Raw genomic sequence first — 18,655 nt, 5'->3', positions numbered from 1 at the left:
TCCCACCCATCCTTACATCACATCAGATCCTTCAGGTCTCCAATTCATCACCATCCACTTCTCCATATGTTTCTGTAACAGCATTTCTCACATGGTGTCCATGTGTGGTTGAGGGAGTGCACAAGTGACACACAGTTCAGTCCATATACTAGTTAGTGTGGTGGATTTGATACCACAGAAGCTGATATATTACAATGTCTTTGCCAAGCAAGTATTAAATGCTCGCTGGAAATGTAAAAATAATAAAACTACCTGAAAAACGACAATTGTCAAAGTCATAAATTCACGACAGCTTTCTCAGATCTGTAAATCCAAGAGCCGAGCAAGTTTCCTGCTCCATCGTCACTTCTGTGGAAAACAAAATAAATAAAAAATGATGTCACATTAATTCCTTGTTGGATTTCACTCGGAATAATGAAAAACACGTTTAAAAAAAATATCAGTTTCCTCTCTCTCCCTCACCCTGACATTTTATTACTGCATTAAATAGGATTTTTCTCCTTTAAAAAGTGGTAAAGAAAGCCTTTGTAGTTTTCACCCCGCTGCTGTTTCCGGTGAACTACCTGATTGAATGAGCTCAATGAGTCTGTTGGAGAGTGGGGACTTCATATCACAGCCTGTAGACACCGCTTTGATATAGAGCCTCTGTTTTTTTAAATTCATTTTAATGTTTTCATTTAACTGTTTTTCCTTAGTCATGGCGTTGATTGAGTTTGAGCGATAGGTCTTCTTCTTGTAAAAGGCAATAGCCGGAGGCTGTCCTTTTATGGACACCGTAATATCCAGATGAATGGCCCTTTGACATTGTTTTCATATCTCAGCCATGCCACACTCATATCTAAAAATGTGCATTTCAATGTCAAGAGTTCATTGTGTCTTTATACTGTTGGTCTTTGCCAGCGGAAATTAAACTTTACATCACAGTAGGCTTTTGCATCTGGCATGCGATTTGAATTTTATTGGTTATAAATTACAGCTTTTCAAGTGATAATACTCAGTCTAATTCAGTCTTTGCTAACGCATTTACTTGTCTCACTTTGAAAAAGCTGACCTTAAGTAACCTCCAATTCTCATGTTGAATAGAAAACCTTAAGAAGTCTACGGAAGTTGTTTCATGGGTATATCTCTCTATGATTCCAGTTTTGATCTAAGAACATTTCAGCCCCAGAACATAGGATATGTCCTGCATTCATGTTTTGATAGTCTACTTTACTTGCAGATCATTCGTATAGAGAGCTATATTTAATGGTATGGTTCTTGCTATATTATCTTAGGTATGTTGTGGCTTTGTAGTTTTTACTACTTCTATAAAGGATATAGATTAAATGTTATCTCAAGAGGTGATTGCACCATAATTGTGTATCAATAAATCAAAACATGATTTATTTGGCTAATTAACAATATTATAGTGATGGAGATGGAGCCTGAATTATTATCCTACATTTGAACTAGAAAATCAGCATGGTCAGACAGACTGGCCACAGGGCATTTATGGCAAATGTCAGATAAGCTGGTCTATCTTTAGACCAGTAGGCCTGTTTTGTTTTTGAAAATAATAAAAATTATTTTTGGATAATAACGTGGGTTTCAAGGTTTAAAAAAAAATAGGCCAGTGTGGGGGACTCAAGGAAAACAATGGGCTGGTATGTTAGAAATGCCAGTCCGATATCTGGTCCCAGTCCATCCCTTAGCAGGTTTGTCTTGTCCTATCGACTATTTGCAGTACCAATAACTGAGTCGTAAACTCTTACATTAAGCTGCCCCTAATTACTATGTAAATCAATGGTAATAACATTGTACCTCTCTATCAGTTATTACACAATTGGAACAAGGAATGTGTAATTACACATCCACTTGCTGAAGGTTATTCCACATGTGTAATTACTGATGTTATTAGATATTGTCTTGTTCCCCCATGTAACTGTTTTGTAATTACACATTTGAAAGTCACCTATGAATTTCTATGTTAATAAACCAAATCAAAATCTGACCTTGTTACATGTAACTACAGTGGTTACTACATAGTAATTATAAAGGTTATACCCTTCTGGGTTTCACTTTACATTAAGTTGCTTGTTCCTGGGTAGGACAGTTAACCTGTGCTGCCCTCAAACCAAGGCAAGCTGCCTGCTAATTATCTATAGCCTATGTTCAACTTGCCAATTTAAATCATTTTTTAAGAAGTTTTATTTGTTCAGTTTTCTGCCTCCTCAGTAATTCACATAGAAATTGCCCATTTCACTGTTGCGGACAATTTATGTTGTCTCTCTTCGACGAGAGCGCATACACTTCCAAAGTGTTTCCCCGACATAGAGAATAAACAGCTTTCCATGGTCAGGGCGTGACAGTACCCCCCCCCCAAAGGTGAGGACTCTGACCGCAAAACCTCAATAGGGGAGGGTCCGGGTGGGCATCCGCATTCTGGGGCGGCTCCGGTGCAGGGCAGAGTACACACTGCGCTCGCAGATACGTAATTTCTGGAGGCACCGGACCATGGATCGTTGCCGGAGGAACCAGACTGTATATCGTCGCAGGAGGCTCTGTCCTGAGAACCCCTGCTGAAGGCTCTGGACCGCCGACCGTCGCTGGAGGCTCCGGACCGCCAACCGTCGCTGGTGGTTCCGGACCGCAGACCGTCGTTGGAGGTGCCGGACTGTGAAAAGTCACCGGAAGCTCTGGACTGGAAACCTGTCGCCTGAAGCTATGGACTGGGAACTGTCGCATGATGCTCTGGACTGGGAACTGTCGCCAGAAGCTCTGGACTGGGAACTGTCACCGGAAGCTCTGGACTGGGAAATGTCGCCAGAAGCTCTTGACTGTGCAGGCGCACTGGAGGCCTGATGCATGGTGCCGGCACTGGTGGTACCGGGCTGATGACACGCACCTCAGGGCGAGTGCGGGGAGGAGGAACCTAACTGTGGAGGCGCACTGGAGGTGTAGAGTGCAGAGCTGGCAGAACCCTTCCTGACTGGATGCTCACTCCAGCCTGAAGCTGGCACAGGACACACTGGGCTGTGAAGGCGCACTTGTGACACAGTGCGTAGAACCGGCACAGGATATCCTGGACCGAGGAGAAGTGCAGGAGACCAGGAGCACTGAGCCGGCACAATCCGTCCTGGCTGAATGCCCACTCTTCCACGGCAACTGAATGCCCACTCTTGCATGCCCCACTCTTGCATGGGGAGCTGGAACAGGGCTGTGAATGCACACTGGAGACCCCGCGCGCATCACAGCATAACACGTTGCCTGACCGGTCACGAGCTCCCCACGGTAAGCACGGAGAGTTGGCTCAGGTCTAAAACCTGACTCCGCCAATCTCCTCATGTGCCCCCCAAAAACTTTTTGGGGCTTCCTCACGTGCTTCCGACTGCTCCCTTGGACAGCGATACTCTCCGGCCTGCATCCAGGGTACTTCTCCATCCAGGATTTCCTCCCATGTCCATTCCTCGTGGCAACGCTGCTTGGCCTGTATTAGATGGGATCTTCTGTCACTGTCATCGTAACTTACTGTAGACAAGATCCCACAACTGACAATGGGGAAAATGGCTACCTAAATGTGATCCCCAATCAGAGACAACGATAAACAGCTGCCTCTGATTGGGAACCATATCAGGCCACCATAGAAATACAATACACCTAGATGACCCACTCTCGTCACTATCACGCCCAGGCAACATAAAGAATAAACAGCTTTCCATGGTTAGGGCGTGACAGCTGGGCTATGGAACTCTAGAGCAGGTGTTCCCAAACCTTTCTACTCAGGGCCCCCTTCCAGCATTGGGGAACATCCTGCACACCACTTCTATTTCTACGGGCAACGGCACTGTTCATGACACAAACTGTTCACACCCCTCTTGTTGGTATAGATCATTTTGCAGGTTTAAAGCTCATTTCCTGCAATTCTACACATTTTGACATGGAGTGCAAAGGAAATGGTGTAGTTTTAAAACACATTTTCTTGCAATGCTATATATTTTGCCATGTCTAATGTGTATTCATGTGATATTTGAGTGAGAAAATAATTACAACAATATCTATGGGCTAAAAACACAAAACAAAAAGTTATTAGCTGACATGGGCTCTGATCTGGACATTTCTGACAAGTTATAAATAACTCTAAGAAGTACAGATCAGGGTTGGGTTATAAAAAATATCAAAATCTTTGAACATCCCACAGAGCACCGTTAAATCCATTGTAAAAAAAATGGAAAGAATGTGGCACAACAACAAACCTGTCAAAACTTACAGACCATGCAAGTAGGCCATTAATCAGAGAGGCAACAAAGAGACCAAATAAAACCCTGAAGGAGCAGCAAAGCTCCACATCGGAGATTGGAGTATCTGTCCATAGGACCACTTTAAGCCATACACTCCACAGAGCTGGGCTTTATGGAAGAGTGGCCAGAAAAAAGTAATTGCTTAACTCTTAGGGATCGTATCCCGGTAGTGGGATCAAATTCGACAACATCCGGTGAAATTGGATGGTGCCGAATTCAAATGACAAAATCATAATATTTAACATTCATGAACATACAAGTGTCTTACATCATTAAAAAGCTTAACTTCGTGTTAATCTAAACGCTTTGTCAGATTTCACAAAGGCTTTACGGCGAAAGCATACCATGTGATTACCTGAGGACAGCGCCCCACATTAAAATACTTTTTCAACCAGCACAGGCTTCACAAAAACCACAAATAGCGATAAAATAAATCACTTACCTTTGAAGATCTTCCTCTGTTTGCAATCCCAAGGGTCCCAGCTACACAATGAATGTTCATTTTGTTCAATAAAAAAGTCAGTTTAGTTGGCGCCATTGATTTCAGTAATCCACTCCTTCAACATGCATACAAAGAAATCCAAAAACCTACCAGTAACCTTCGTCCAAACTAGTCAAACAATGTTTCTAATCAATCGTTAGGTACCCAAATATGTAAATAAATAATATTATTTCAGACGGAAAGAATGGTGTTCAGTAGAAAAGGAAAATAATTCATTCACGCATGCCAAAAGCCTACCTTTCCTGATTAGAACCCCTTGGATAAACTACAACTATTTGTTCGTTGTTCAAGAAACAAGCCTGAAACCCTGTATAAAAACTGTTGACATCTAGTGAAAGCCATAGGAACTGCAATCTGGGAGATATTTTTTGTATATCCCATAGGCTTACATTGAAAAGGCCTGTGACCTCCAAACAAAACCCTCCTTGGGTTTTTGCCTGACAGATCAGTTCTGTTATACTCACAGACATTATTTTAACAGATTTAGAAACTTCAGAGAGAGTTCTATCCAATGCTACCATATGCATATCCTAACTTCTGATCCTGAGTAATAGGCAGTTTACTTTGGGCACGTCAGTCAGCCGGAAATTCAGGATACTCCCCCATAGCCTTAAGAAGTTTTGAAGAAGAAAATAAGCAAACACGTATGGTGTTCGCCAAAAGCAATGTTGGAGACTCCCCTAAACATATGGAAGAAGGTACTCTGGTCAGATTAGACTAAAATTTTGCTTTTTGGCCATCAAGGAAAACGCTATGTCTGGGCCAAACTCAAGACCTCTCATCACCCTGATATCACTGGTGGTGGCAGCTTAATGCTGTGGGGATGTTTTTCATCGGCATGGATTGGGAAACTGTTTAAAGTTTGGGAAATCTTTCTGTATCCAAATCCGGCTTTAAGCTTCTTCACAACAGTATCTCGGACCTGCCTGGTGTGTTCCTTGTTCTTCATGATGCTCTCTGCGCTTTTAACGGACCTCTGAGACTATCACAGTGCAGGTGCATTTATACGAAGACTTGATTACACACAGGTGGATTGTATTTATCATCATTAGTCATTTAGGTCAACATTGGATCATTCAAAGATCCTCACTGAACTTCTGGAGAGAGTTTGCTGCACTGAAAGTAAAGGGGCTGAATAATTTTGCACGCCCAATTTTTCAGTTTTTGATTTGTTAAAAAAGTTTGAAATATCCAAAAGCCCAGACATCAATTCAATTGACAATCTGTGGTATGACTTACAAAGATTGCTGTACACCAGCGGAACCCACCCAACTTGACGAAGCTGGAGTCTATGTTCTTTTTTCTATGATTTGGGATTTCTGTGTTTGGCCTGGTATGGTTCTCAATCAGAGGCAGCTGTCAATCGTTGTCCCTGATTGAGAACCATACTTAGGTAGCTTGTTTTCAGGCTTGAGTTGTGGGTGATTGTTTTCTGTTGAGTGTTTGTATGCTGCACCAGACAGAACTGTTTCGGTTTCGTTTGTTCACTTTGTTGTTTTGTATTTCAGTGTTCAGTTTGATTCATTAAATATTAACATCTTGAACACATACCACGCTGCGCTTTGGTCCTCACCTTTTTCCACCAACGGCCGTGACAGGGGGTGAATACTTTCACAAGTACATCCCTGTTGGTCAGCATTTCTCCCTTGCCAAGAAAACAGGTGTGGCATATCAAAAGGCTGATTAAACAGCATTACACATGTGCACCTTGTGCTAGGGACAATAAAAGGCCACTCTAAAATGTGCAGTTGTCACACAACACAATGCCACAGATGTCTCAAGTATTGAGGTCTTGCATATGTAGCATGATTGTGTCCCACTTGTTGTTGATTCTTCACAAAAAAATACAGTTTTATATCTTTATGTTTGAAGCCTGAAATGTGGCAAAAGGTCGCAAAGTTCAAGGTGGCCAAATACTTTCGCAAGGCACTGTATTTACACACTTTCAATATTTGGAAGACCCTCAGTCCTCTATCAAATCAAATATATGTATATGGAAGCACGGTGGCTAGGAAAAAACCCCTAGAAAGGCAAAAACCTAGAAGAAACCAGGAGATTAACCAGGCTATGAGGGGTGGCCAGTCCTCTTCTGGCTGTGCCGGGTGAAGATCACAGTGGTTGTAGATGGTGCAACAGGACAGCACCTCAAGAGTAAAAATGAACAGTTTAGGGTTCCGTAGCCGCAGGCTGTACATATGAAACTTGAACAGCAGCAAGGCCGGTTGGACTGGGGACAGCAAGGAGTCATCATGGCAGGTAGTCCTGAAGCATAGTCCAAGGGCTCAGGTCCTCCGAGAGAAAGAAGGAGAAAAAGTGAGAACAGACTTAAATTCACACAAGACACCGGATAAGACAGGAAAAGTATTCCAGATATAACAAACTGAAGGCTGCACTTTGCCATATAACCCCACCCACATTGCCAAAGCTCTACACAATATTTTGCTGCTGATTCCAGATGCCATAGCAGTCTCTTTCTGATGTAAAGCAGAGTGTCACCGAGCATGTGGTGGTGCATGTGATAGGGTACTTCATCTTGTAAACAACACAGCAACGCCTCCATGCTGTGCCCTTTTGGCCCTTAGGCACATCCATGCCTGCACAAATATATTTGGGCAGATGAACACTTGTGGCAGGAGCAGAAGGGACAGGGCTTGGTGCAGTGGTGCTGTAGCCAGCAAGCTCCTTTATGAGCTGCTCTCTGAAGGCTTTCTGTGAGAGGAAGGGCTTTCCACAGCTCAGCCATTTCCTTGTGTAGGTTGAATGCATTCAATGAACTGATAGGTCTTGTGCCATTTCATTGTCTTACGTAGAACATTGTAATAGCCTATCAGCGCATCTGACAGGTCCACACCTCCCATGCTCTTGTTGTAATCCTTTACTGCAGTTGGAATGGGGACATTTTTGGTGGTCCATAACCCCGGCACCGTCCTTCACACGCCTGACAACATGATCCCCATTGAATGACTTGTGGATTGTTGTGCACATCACCACCTCTCTGGTATCCATCCACTTTACAAAAAGCAGGCCATCTTCACGGATCCATCGCATGGTCCCCCGCTCAGCCCGCTTAGGCATGTTGTTCACCTTCGTCTTCGGAAAGCCCACCCTGTTGTTACGTATGGTGCCACAAGGCCACACATCCAGCTTCCTTAGGTCTGCAAACAGGGTAGGGCTTGTGCAGAAGTTATCCACAAACAGTTTGTAGCCCATCCCTAGCAGTTGAAAATCCAATAACTCCATTACAGAGTCATAGCTAAGTCCCTTACCGGTAGCAAAACTGTTCTTCCCCTCATAGACAAAGCAATTGCATGTGTAGGCACAAACATCTTGTAACCCCACTTGGTTGGTTTGTTTCTCATGTATTGTTTGAGGCCAATTCTGGCCTTTGAGGCTACCAACCTCTCATCGATTGACACGTTCTGGGCTGGCTGAAAGTACGTCTTGCAGGCCTCAACAATGCTGTGGTAGAGAGGTTGGATTTTGCATAGTCTATTAAACGTTGCTCTGCCTCTCTTCTCATTCTCTTGATCAACCTTTGGGTCACTGATATGAAGCGCCTGTGAGAGAACCAGAAACCTTTTGCAGGACATAACAGTCATGGGAAAAGACAGATGGTTGAGAGATGACGTTTTCCAGTAGTCCTTCAGGCATTTCATCCTCACCAGCCCCATGTAGATGACCAGTGAAAGGTAGCAGAAAAAGTCTGACATTGATATGCTTCCATGCTACCTTTTTGCCTGTTTGCTTCCTCTCCCCATACTTATTTGTGTTAGACACGAGCGAATCTACAACAGATTGTGTGAAAAACAGCTGAAAAAGCTGAAGGAGGGTGTAAGTTGTGGTCGGGTTCACCTGATGTCCTGGCTTCCTTTTCGGCCTAAAAGTTGGTTGGGGTGGCTCCACATCATCTTCTAGGACGGTGTGCCAACGCCCTTCTGTCCCTCTGTTAGCGGGTGGCACACTTCCCCTCCTCCGCTTCTTTGTCAGTGCCTTCACACTTCGAGATGGCCCGGGAGGTGTGGAGCCAGAGACAGCAGGGGTACAGCTGGAAAAAAGGGATGGACAAGTTGGCAATGGGGGCTCCCAGTCGGAGTCAGTGCCACTGTGAAAGACAATTTTCAGTTAGAATAGTTTCACATATATCAACAGGTATAATAAACAGAGTACAGGGAACATGAAGTGCTGTTCCATTTCACTTTGGCCATTGTTGTGGGCCTGCCTCAAATAGCAGCAGCTGGTAGACCATGCTCCCTCTAATGTAGAATGATTGGAGGAAACATGCTGGCTGTGTTGAGATGTATGGGTTTGCTTACATTCTACACCATACCATATATATATATGTGTATACAGTGGGGCAAAAAAGTATTTAGTCAGCCACCAATTGTGCAAGTTCTCCCACTTAAAAAGATGAGAGAGGCCTGTAATTTTCATCATATGTACACTTCAACTATGACAGACAAAATGAGGAAAAAAATCCAGAAAATAACATTGTAGGATTTTTTATGAATTTATTTGCAAATTATGGTGGAAAATAAGTATTTGGTCAAGAACAAAAGTTTATCTCAATACTTTGTTATATACCCTTTGTTGGCAATGACAGAGGTCAAACGTTTTCTGTAAGTCTTCACAAGGTTTTCACACACTGTTGCTGGTATTTTGGCCCATTCCTCCATGCAGATCTCCTCTAGAGCAGTGATGTTTTGGGGCTGTTGCTGGGCAACACGGACTTTCAACTCCCTCCAAACATTTTCTATGGGGTTGAGATCTGGAGACTGGCTAGGCCACTCCAGGACCTTGAAATGCTTCTTACGAAGCCACTCCTTCGTTGCCCGGGCGGTGCGTTTGGGATGATTGTCATGCTGAAAGACCCAGCCACGTTTTATCTTCAATGCCCTTGCTGATGGAAGGAGGTTTTCAGTCAAAATCTCACGATACATGGTCCCATTCATTCTTTCCTGTACACGGATCAGTCGTCCTGGTCCCTTTGCAGAAAAACAGCCCAAAAGCATGATGTTTCCACCCCCATGTTTCACAGTAAGTTTATTGACCAAGTTGGAAAATGTGCTGACATTGTGCCAGTGCTTAGCAGTGCTCAGCTCTTGCTTCATGAGTGAAAAATTGGGGAACTCTATCTAGCTAGCTTTTACCACCCTGTGTTAGTACATTTTACTAACTAGTGAGTATGTTTTACTAATAGTTATTGCTTTGAGTCTGGAATGGTTTGAATTTGATGCTTTGCCATATGCATTAAAGAAATGTAACTGAAAAATGTTCTCCTGTCTCCTTTTTCCTTTTTGCAAAGGTTGTTACATTGTAACTACAAAGTCATATTTTGATGTGGGACGCATCGCATGGCATGCTTTCGCCGTAATAGCTAATGTAAATCAGACAGAGCAGTTAGATTAACAAGAATTTAAGCTTTCAACCGATATGACACATGTATGTACCTAAATATCCATCATTTTTATGATTATTTCTATGAATTGTGCGCCCTCCAGTTTCTCCGGAAGTTGTCCCGCTAGCGGGATGCCTAGCCCCAAGAAAGGTTATACCCTACTGGGTTTCACTTTACATTAAGTTGGGGCTCCTGGGTAGGTACATGACCGGGTGTGCCTTGTTACAATTGTTGTTACTCAGTCCTAGCCTATTTATCAACCCTGATATGTGGATTCGATGGTAGTGGCACCTTGTCGTAACATGTAACAAATTTTGGGTTATTTAACAGGTGACTTTCAAACGTGTAATTACAAAACATTAGTTGTATATTGGAACAAGAATGTTTAAAACATTAATTACACGTGTAATTATCTTCAGCAAGTGGTTGTGTAATTACACTTTCCTTGTTCCAATTGTGTAATAACTGATAGCACTCAATGGCATACCAGATCCTGTGTCCATACGGTTATTACAGTGTAGTTACATAGTAATAGGGGCAACTTAAAGTGTCACTGACTTTTGGCTAATTAATATTCAAGATAATTTCTTGATTAATTACTGGAATAATTAATTGGTCTGATTTATCTGATTTAATTTGGTTATCCTATCCAAAATAATCGTATTGACTCAACTACTGATAATCATTAACCGTTATACCATTAATCCTATATCATCAATAGTCTTAATCAACAGTCACCTTACTTTATATACTCATTCTGAACAGTCGTCAAGCTCCGGAACCTCAAGAACCTAATCACTCGCAAATCAACTCAGTGCCACAAATTCATTAAGGTTTGATTTACTAGCCTAAATGAGTTGGGCAGTGTCTCCGCAGGTCAATATGAATGGCTCCCTTACTAATCTCAGCCAAATAAAATAATACATACACAGGGCTTTGAGAATATGATCATAGTCATTGAAAAATAAAATGTTAGAGACTACAACAACACAGGTGTTCACAACCACAAAATTATAGCGCTTCAATTAGCAGTCAAATATAAACAATGCCGGGACAGTATTGACCAAGGGCTTGTAGATTAGACCTGCCGTCTTACAATTACTCAATGACTTCTACCACCTTAGACACACAATGCCACTTTCATTGGATATGAATAATGTAACAAAGCCAATCACTTGTATCTTGTTCCCTCTGTGAGATTCTGTTAGGATTGGATAGAGGATGGTTGTCCGAGTCTCTCTCACCAGTGGAGCTGAAGCCAGTGGTCTGGAGTAATTCACAGCCGAAGGAGTGATTCCCAGTTCCTCTCTCCCAGTCCTCAGTGAAGTCTATTAGAGCAGCTTCCATGCAATGAATCCCTCCTTCAGGTCCCAGCCCGGATGGATTGCGAACTCAGTCAGCTCATCACACAGGATCCCCTCAGGGATGATTTCTTCCGTCTGAGTAGGATAAGAAAAGTCGATCGGTGTTTGGTTTCCAAGGAGATTTGATCACTCAGTTCAACTTGGCGTGGTCACACTATGAAGAAACTTGATCTGACATGTTTGCAAGTCCTGTAATTTATAGTGATACTCACAGTATGTTCATGAGCTAAATTTAAGATTTCCTCAAAAGTGCTCCGAGAATGTTTCTACTCGTACAGAAAACAGTTTAACTGTCTGCAAGATGAAATACGTAGCCTGTAGGTACTAAACATGCATTTGGTCAAATTCATACATTTGATAATACAGCAAATACCAATTAAACCCTTTTTAATGATATAGGAAAGGTTAGGAAAATGTTCACAGTATGCTTCAAGTATCAACATGTCATGAGTTTCTTTGGTCTGATACATTGTCCAGAAAACAAGTTTAAATGTCCTTTGTGCTATCGGCACATTTTTTTTTACAAAGAGTGGAAAATCCTGACTTCTTCTCTCCTCTTGGGATACAAATCCCCAGTACTGAAAAGCCTGGCTGGTCATTTACCCAGTAACACATGTAGATCACAAGACGGTCTGCTGACTTGCCAAAGGCATATGTTATGTCTGCTGACCCCCCTCAGGGCCATTCAGAGTCATAAAAGGCGAAAGGAAGAGTCGTTTGTTTGTTCTTATGATTGCTTGTAAAGGAGGTTGCCGTCACAGAACTGTAAATCTTGGTCTGGAATGTGGGGATATCTGTAATCCATCAACCACACCGAAGGGTGCGTGGTCCCCTCGTGGGCTCTCGTTACATCACTGAATCAATAACACTCCATTATGGCAAACCTGTCAGTGATTGGCATATCATGTGGCGTTCACGTGGATCATTTTGTTGCCTCTCTACCCATAACGCTGACATTTAAGATGCACTTTTTAATAATAACACTAATAATCACTCCACCCTGCTTCATACTCTCCAGAAACTACCCAATAGCCCTTTCCCCTAGGCATTTCTTGTTGATCTGAAATAATATAGGCAGAGTAGTAGTTCCATATTGTCCCCTGGCTGGTGGAGATTTTGCCATATTGCGTCCACCTAAGCAATAGTTTCATATCTACAGAAGTGTCTAGCGGGTAGAGGCTAGGATTTCTCTCAAGTTCGAGCTATATTGGCATGAAAGAGACATACAAAGCAAAACAATAAAAACATCAAATCAATGCTGAAGGATTGGAAGTAACAGATGACCAAATGACAAATGAAAGAGATAACGTCTCTTTCTCCTTTTCAGGTCAGTTCCTGTGGGTGAATGGCTCTGCCTTGGCAGGTCCATGGGTCCTGAGCCCCTGGCTGTGGGGAGGTTGGGACCCCTGTGGGATGGACATGGCCGTGTTCCTGCACCCCCTGCAGAGCGGACGGTACACGGTGTGGCTCATTGAGAGGGACAAAAATCCGCTAGCCCTCTTGTCCACTGACATGCTGCCGCCCATCACAGGGTAAGCAGAACTACACTTTTTTTTAGTTTTCTGTATTCAAAGAGAATTTTACTTGCATTGACAGATCAAGTATAACAATAGATGAGATGGATATTGCACAGAAAGTGAGTGTCAGAACAGGGGATAAAACTCCCTCCAGGAGCATATAGGAAGTGGTTGCACTACGCCCCCAAAAATTGTATATCATGCGCTGCAGTTGAGGAACAGTGGGGGAGTAATTCTGCTTTGAAAGTTGATAACCCCACTTAAGAAAATGGCCCTTGAATGTTTTGGTACACCTACTAGAGAGCTGTTCTTTGTTTACACCCATTCAGTATTGTTCACACCCTCTTAAGCCTTAGCCCAACCCATCTCTTTAAGAATTCACATGTGAGAACATGTGCTAAACAGAGTGAGCAGTGTAGTAAACAACCAAAGGTGTCACACCTAAACGTTGTAAAAGTAGTAGCCTACAATAAGGAAGTACTACAGGTAAAAATACTCGTTATCTAGTCCTTGGCCTATATCCTAATCTGACTTTGGTGCAGGTCATGTTATTCATATTGCCAGCTCTGGTAAACACACACGACAACAAATAAAATCTAAGTTTGTGCCACATGCACAGGATACAGAAGGTGTAAACAGCATGGTCAAATGGGGTCCTTTTATTGCATATGGCAGTGTCCAAATTACCATATTGGTAACACTTGACCAGTACATTAATCAGTAACTAAATAGTATTTATTTATAACATAGTAGTTATATGTAATTACTACTATGTACTATGTAAATAGTATGTAATCATGTACACAAGTGGAACAAGGATATCTAATTACAAATCAGCTTGTCTGAGGGTATTCCACATATGTAATTAATGATTATGTATATGTAATTACAAGATGTCTTGTTTCAAATGTAACTAATGTTCTGTAATAACATTTTTGCAGTCTCCAATGTAGCATAATGTTAGCAATGCATCCTATTATGTAACCTTGTTACATGTAACTACATAATTCACTACCACCTAAGTATACAACAGGTGGGTATAATCCTGAATGCTGATTGGTTAAAACTGCATTCCAGCCGGTGTCTATTCCACAAGTTACCATCGGCTATGACGTTAAAATGCCTATTTACTCTGTTCCATCTGACTGCTCAATCCACTCTCTCATCAGCCTAGCCAGGCAATTTATAAACTTGATATCCACAATAAAAAGCATCTTCTCATTTCTTTTAGACTAACATTTCATTTTCAAAAGTGGAGATTTGTATAATCCTTGCTGTCGGTCTCTCCGACATTTGCAACAATATTAAAATGAGATCTACAGCTGTCTCATAGTAATGAACGTGTCGGGAGACGAGAGACGGGCAGCATTTCGCAGCTAGTGGAAATCATGAATCCGCTGGCATCATTTTGATTGATATATACAAAGAAATGTCAATTGGAAAAAAGTCAAACAAAATTAAGTGCAGCTAGTTTGCAGTCTTTACAGCTTCTGTTTGAAATGATTGTGCTAGCTGTGTTGATGGCTAGCTCCTCTGAACAACAGTGTCCTGATGAGTGAGCACATTTGTGACTGACAGGCTCAAATGGATCTTATATGTTGAGTTTTTTACATTGGATAAAAGTAGAGACTCAGAGCTTCAAAATGGTATGTCATACACGACTGTATGTCGCTCCTTGGTGACAACACCAGGCTCCAGAACATCGAAGCTGTAAAACGGAATAACAACAACAAACAATTAAGACACTACAACCCTGCACAACATCAATTCACCTCCCAAGTTTAGATAAGAAGAATAACCTCATAAAATGCCATACATTATTTTCACCTGAAGTGCTGGTACTGCTTGATCTGTCGCAGCAGCCTGAAGTATGGAGTCAGGTGTTGCCAGCCATAGCTTTCCACCAGCACTGTACCATCCTCCAGTCAAACCAGCTGTGGGATGTTGACCCCCTGTCACAGTGCTGTCCTTCACAACACCAGCAATCTCAGACAAAGTGTTGACTCTGGTCTTTCTGAAGCACTGCTTGATGAGGCCGTAGCACCAGCCGGGGGTAAACTTGCTGTGGCCTGTGATCAGGAAGTGAATGTCCAGACCGTGGAGGAGATTGTGCATGGTCTGCCAGGCACAATACCAGAACACAAACTTGTTCTTGTTTTTGCCACTGCAGTTATCACAATTCAGGTCCACATGTGTTTCCCCAACTCTGTAGTTGGTGAAGAAATGGTGCATGTAGATGACTGCGCTGTTGCATTTGCTTGATTGTGCTAGGTCTCTTTTTGATGGGGCATGAGACCATTCTCCTTGTATGACTGGTGGAGGAATGTCAGGCGTGTTTTACTGATGCTGAAAGACAAAATGCCAGAGATATTTTTGTTTAGACATGCTAGCTAAACAATGAACCATAATCCTAATCCATAGAGTACCAGCATTACAAACCGATAGTCATAGCTATCTAAAGTTAACCAAATAGATTATATGGTAGCGAACATTAGGCTTTAACTAGCCATGCATAATGGCATTCTGAGAACGTTACCACACACAGATCATAAAAGTAATGTTAGCTAGCGAGCCAGCCATCTAACGTCAGCTAAGCTTTAACTTGCAATGAAAACTACTTTCTTTCAAAATTAGAAACTTAGAAATTATAATATCTGAAACAGTAGCTAGAATCTTACCTGTATACATGGATGAATGCTTAACGGCAGGCTGCAATCCCTTTCATTAAGTAAGACGTTCTGTGTCGTTTCTGTTTTGTTTGTACAGCTTGCTTGGCCTGTTGTGTCGAGTCACTCAGGTTCAAACTGACTGTGTGCAATGACATAAGAATCATCTTAAACTTTAGCCCTTACCCAGACTCTGACCATTTTACTCACCCTAGCAAAGCTGGTTAGGCTGTTTTCATGTTATCCAGAGCGTTGGTGATTGTAACTGTGCTCCTATGCTTTTTTGCCGACATTTACTGACACTGGCCATATTCAACCGGTGTTGAGCATTTGTGTAAATTCATCAGTTATTTTGCGCTCTGGTACTGTAACGGTTTTCTTTAGGTGAAGGAGAGGCGGACCAAAATGCAGTGTGGCTATTTAGATTCATGTTTAATGAAAAAAAGAACACGAACAGTACAAAAACAATAAACATAATGAGAAAACCTAAACAGACTTTTTTTATTTTTTATAATTTATTACATTCAATACCATTCATTCTTTACAACTCATAATTTTCATTCATACTTCAATAATGGTATTTTAATTTAACGTGTTCACGCTACACGTTCCCCAAGGGCACCCCCCATCCCCGCACAACTCAAAAAGTGGCGCACAGAATGCAAAAATATTCTTAGAAATATTTAACCTCCACACATTAACAAGTCCAATAGCTCAAATGAAAGATAAACACCATGTTCATCTACCCAGCGAGTCAGATTTTTAAAATGTTTTACGGCGAAAACATAGCACATATGTATGTTAAACAACCACAAAGACACAGACGATATGTAGCCATTTTGTCGAACAAAAGATGCAATCACAAACGCAGGATTAAAAGAAAAAATACTCACTAACCTTTTGAAAATCTACATCAGTTTTTTTTTTACCTTAATTTTACTAGGCAAGTCAGTTAAAGAACAGATTCTTATTTTCAATGACGGCCTAGGAACAGTGGGTTAACTGCCTGTTCAGTGGCAGAATGACAGATTTGTACCTTGTCAGCTCGGGGATTTGAACTTTCAACCTTTTGGTTACTAGTCCAACGCTCTAACCACTAGGCTACCCTGCTGCCCCAGATGACAGTAATAGGACATGTTACACAGTACATTTATGTTTTTTTCAATAATATGCAATTTATATCCATAAATCTCCATTTACATTGACGCCATGTTCAGGAAATGCTAAAAAATGTCAGGAGAAATTATAGATAGCTCCGCCAGATAACGCCAGATAACAGCAATACACATCATAAACTTTGACTAAATATACATGTTCTACATATAGTTAGAAAGATACACTGCTTCTTAAAAAGATAGGGCTGTCTGCTGCCCCCTTTGGAGTAATTGCGTGCCCATATTAAACAGAAAAAAAATCTTTCAAAAATTGCTAATATATGCATATAAAAAATATTATTGAATAGAAAACACTCTAAAGTTTCTAAACCCGTTGAAATTATGTCTGTATGTAAAGCAGAACTCTCAGGGCAGTCATTCTCCAAAACTCTCTCTTGTCATCATAAAAGTTGGCCCAACTTTGACGTCATCGCCCCCACCCTTCCCAAGCGCCTACAGACCTGGGAACAGAGTTTTGGCGCCCGAAACCTTTCGGTCACGCAAAAAAAAGGTCACATTCATGCGCGCTCTCCGCCGGTGCTCTCTCTTTTCCTAGACTAATTAAACGACACGTGTGTTTCTCTTCGTCCTGAGAATTGTTGTGCACCTTTATAACATGCTAAAGCTTGGTTATGAACATAGTTTGACAAGTTTAGTCGACATATAATATGTAAATTCGACATTTTGGTGCACATCCACTTGACTTTTGGCTGCATTTCAACCGAAATATGCCGTGTTTGATAACCGAAAGACACAGACTTCACAACTAAACAATGTTTTTGGTGAGTATAATTCCTTCCAGGTCTTCTGATGGAAGAACACCAAAGGTAAGGGAATATTTCTGTGTTAAATTTGGGTTTCTGTGGACTCCAAGATAGAGGAGCCATCATGCTAATTTCTGAGCGCCGACTCATATTATAGCCTAGTGAACGAATTCCGTAACGTTAAAAATAAATGTAACACGGCGATTGCATTTAGAAGAAGTGTATCTTTCTATATATATGTAGAACATGCATATTTAGTTAAAGTTTATGATGTGTATTGCTTGTTATCTGACGTTATCTGCCAGAGCTATCGTCATTTCTCCGGACATTTGAGTAGCATTTTTTGAACAAATGCGTAATTGTAAACAGAGATTTATGGATATATATATAGCATATTGTTGAAAAAAACATAAATGTACTGTGTAACATGTTATATTACTGTCATCTGATGAAGATTTCAAAAGGTTAGTGATTTATTTTTCTTTTAATCCTGCATTTGTTGATTGCATATTTTGTTCAACTTGGCTATGCAAATTAGCTGTGTCTTCGGTGGTGGTTTGACATAAATATGTGCTATGTTTTCGCCGTAAAACATTTTAGAAATCTGACTTGCTGGGTAGATAAACAAGGTGTTTATCTTTCATTTAAGCTATTGGACTTGTTAATGTGTGGAGGTTAAATATTTTTAAGAATATTTTTTGCGTTCCATGCGCAACATTCCAGCTGAGGGTGTTAGGGAAAGTTCCCAAAGGGGATCAACATCCACAAAAGGTTAATGCAATCGCTTTGTCACATTTCTTTTTAACGTTACAGAAATCGTTCACTATTCAATAATCTGAGACGGCGCTCAGACATAAGCAATATTTCTCCGCTATGTTGGAGTCAACAGAAACACAAAATTACAACATAAATATTCCCTTACCTTTGATGGTCTTCGATCAGAATGTAGTGGAAGGAGTCATACTTACCCAATACATTGTTTGGTTTCAAGTCGTGTGTCTTTGTATTAGCATATG

General features: G+C 41.5%; 1 protein-coding gene across 1 annotated transcript in view; it reads left to right on the top strand.

The window, feature by feature from the left end:
* LOC135526149 (ALK tyrosine kinase receptor-like) overlaps positions 1–18,655 on the top strand; it is a 759,574-nt gene that overhangs the window by 358,657 nt on the left and 382,262 nt on the right. Inside the window, 1 exon segment of the mRNA XM_064954281.1 lies at positions 12,866–13,070. Within this exon segment, the coding sequence (XP_064810353.1) occupies positions 12,866–13,070 (205 nt within the window).

Source organism: Oncorhynchus masou, chromosome 32 (genome assembly GCF_036934945.1).
Source record: "Oncorhynchus masou masou isolate Uvic2021 chromosome 32, UVic_Omas_1.1, whole genome shotgun sequence".
In the NCBI taxonomy this organism is placed as follows: domain Eukaryota; kingdom Metazoa; phylum Chordata; class Actinopteri; order Salmoniformes; family Salmonidae; genus Oncorhynchus; species Oncorhynchus masou.
The sequence above is the reverse complement of the archived record's forward strand: the minus strand, read 5'-3'. Positions and strand labels throughout refer to the sequence as shown.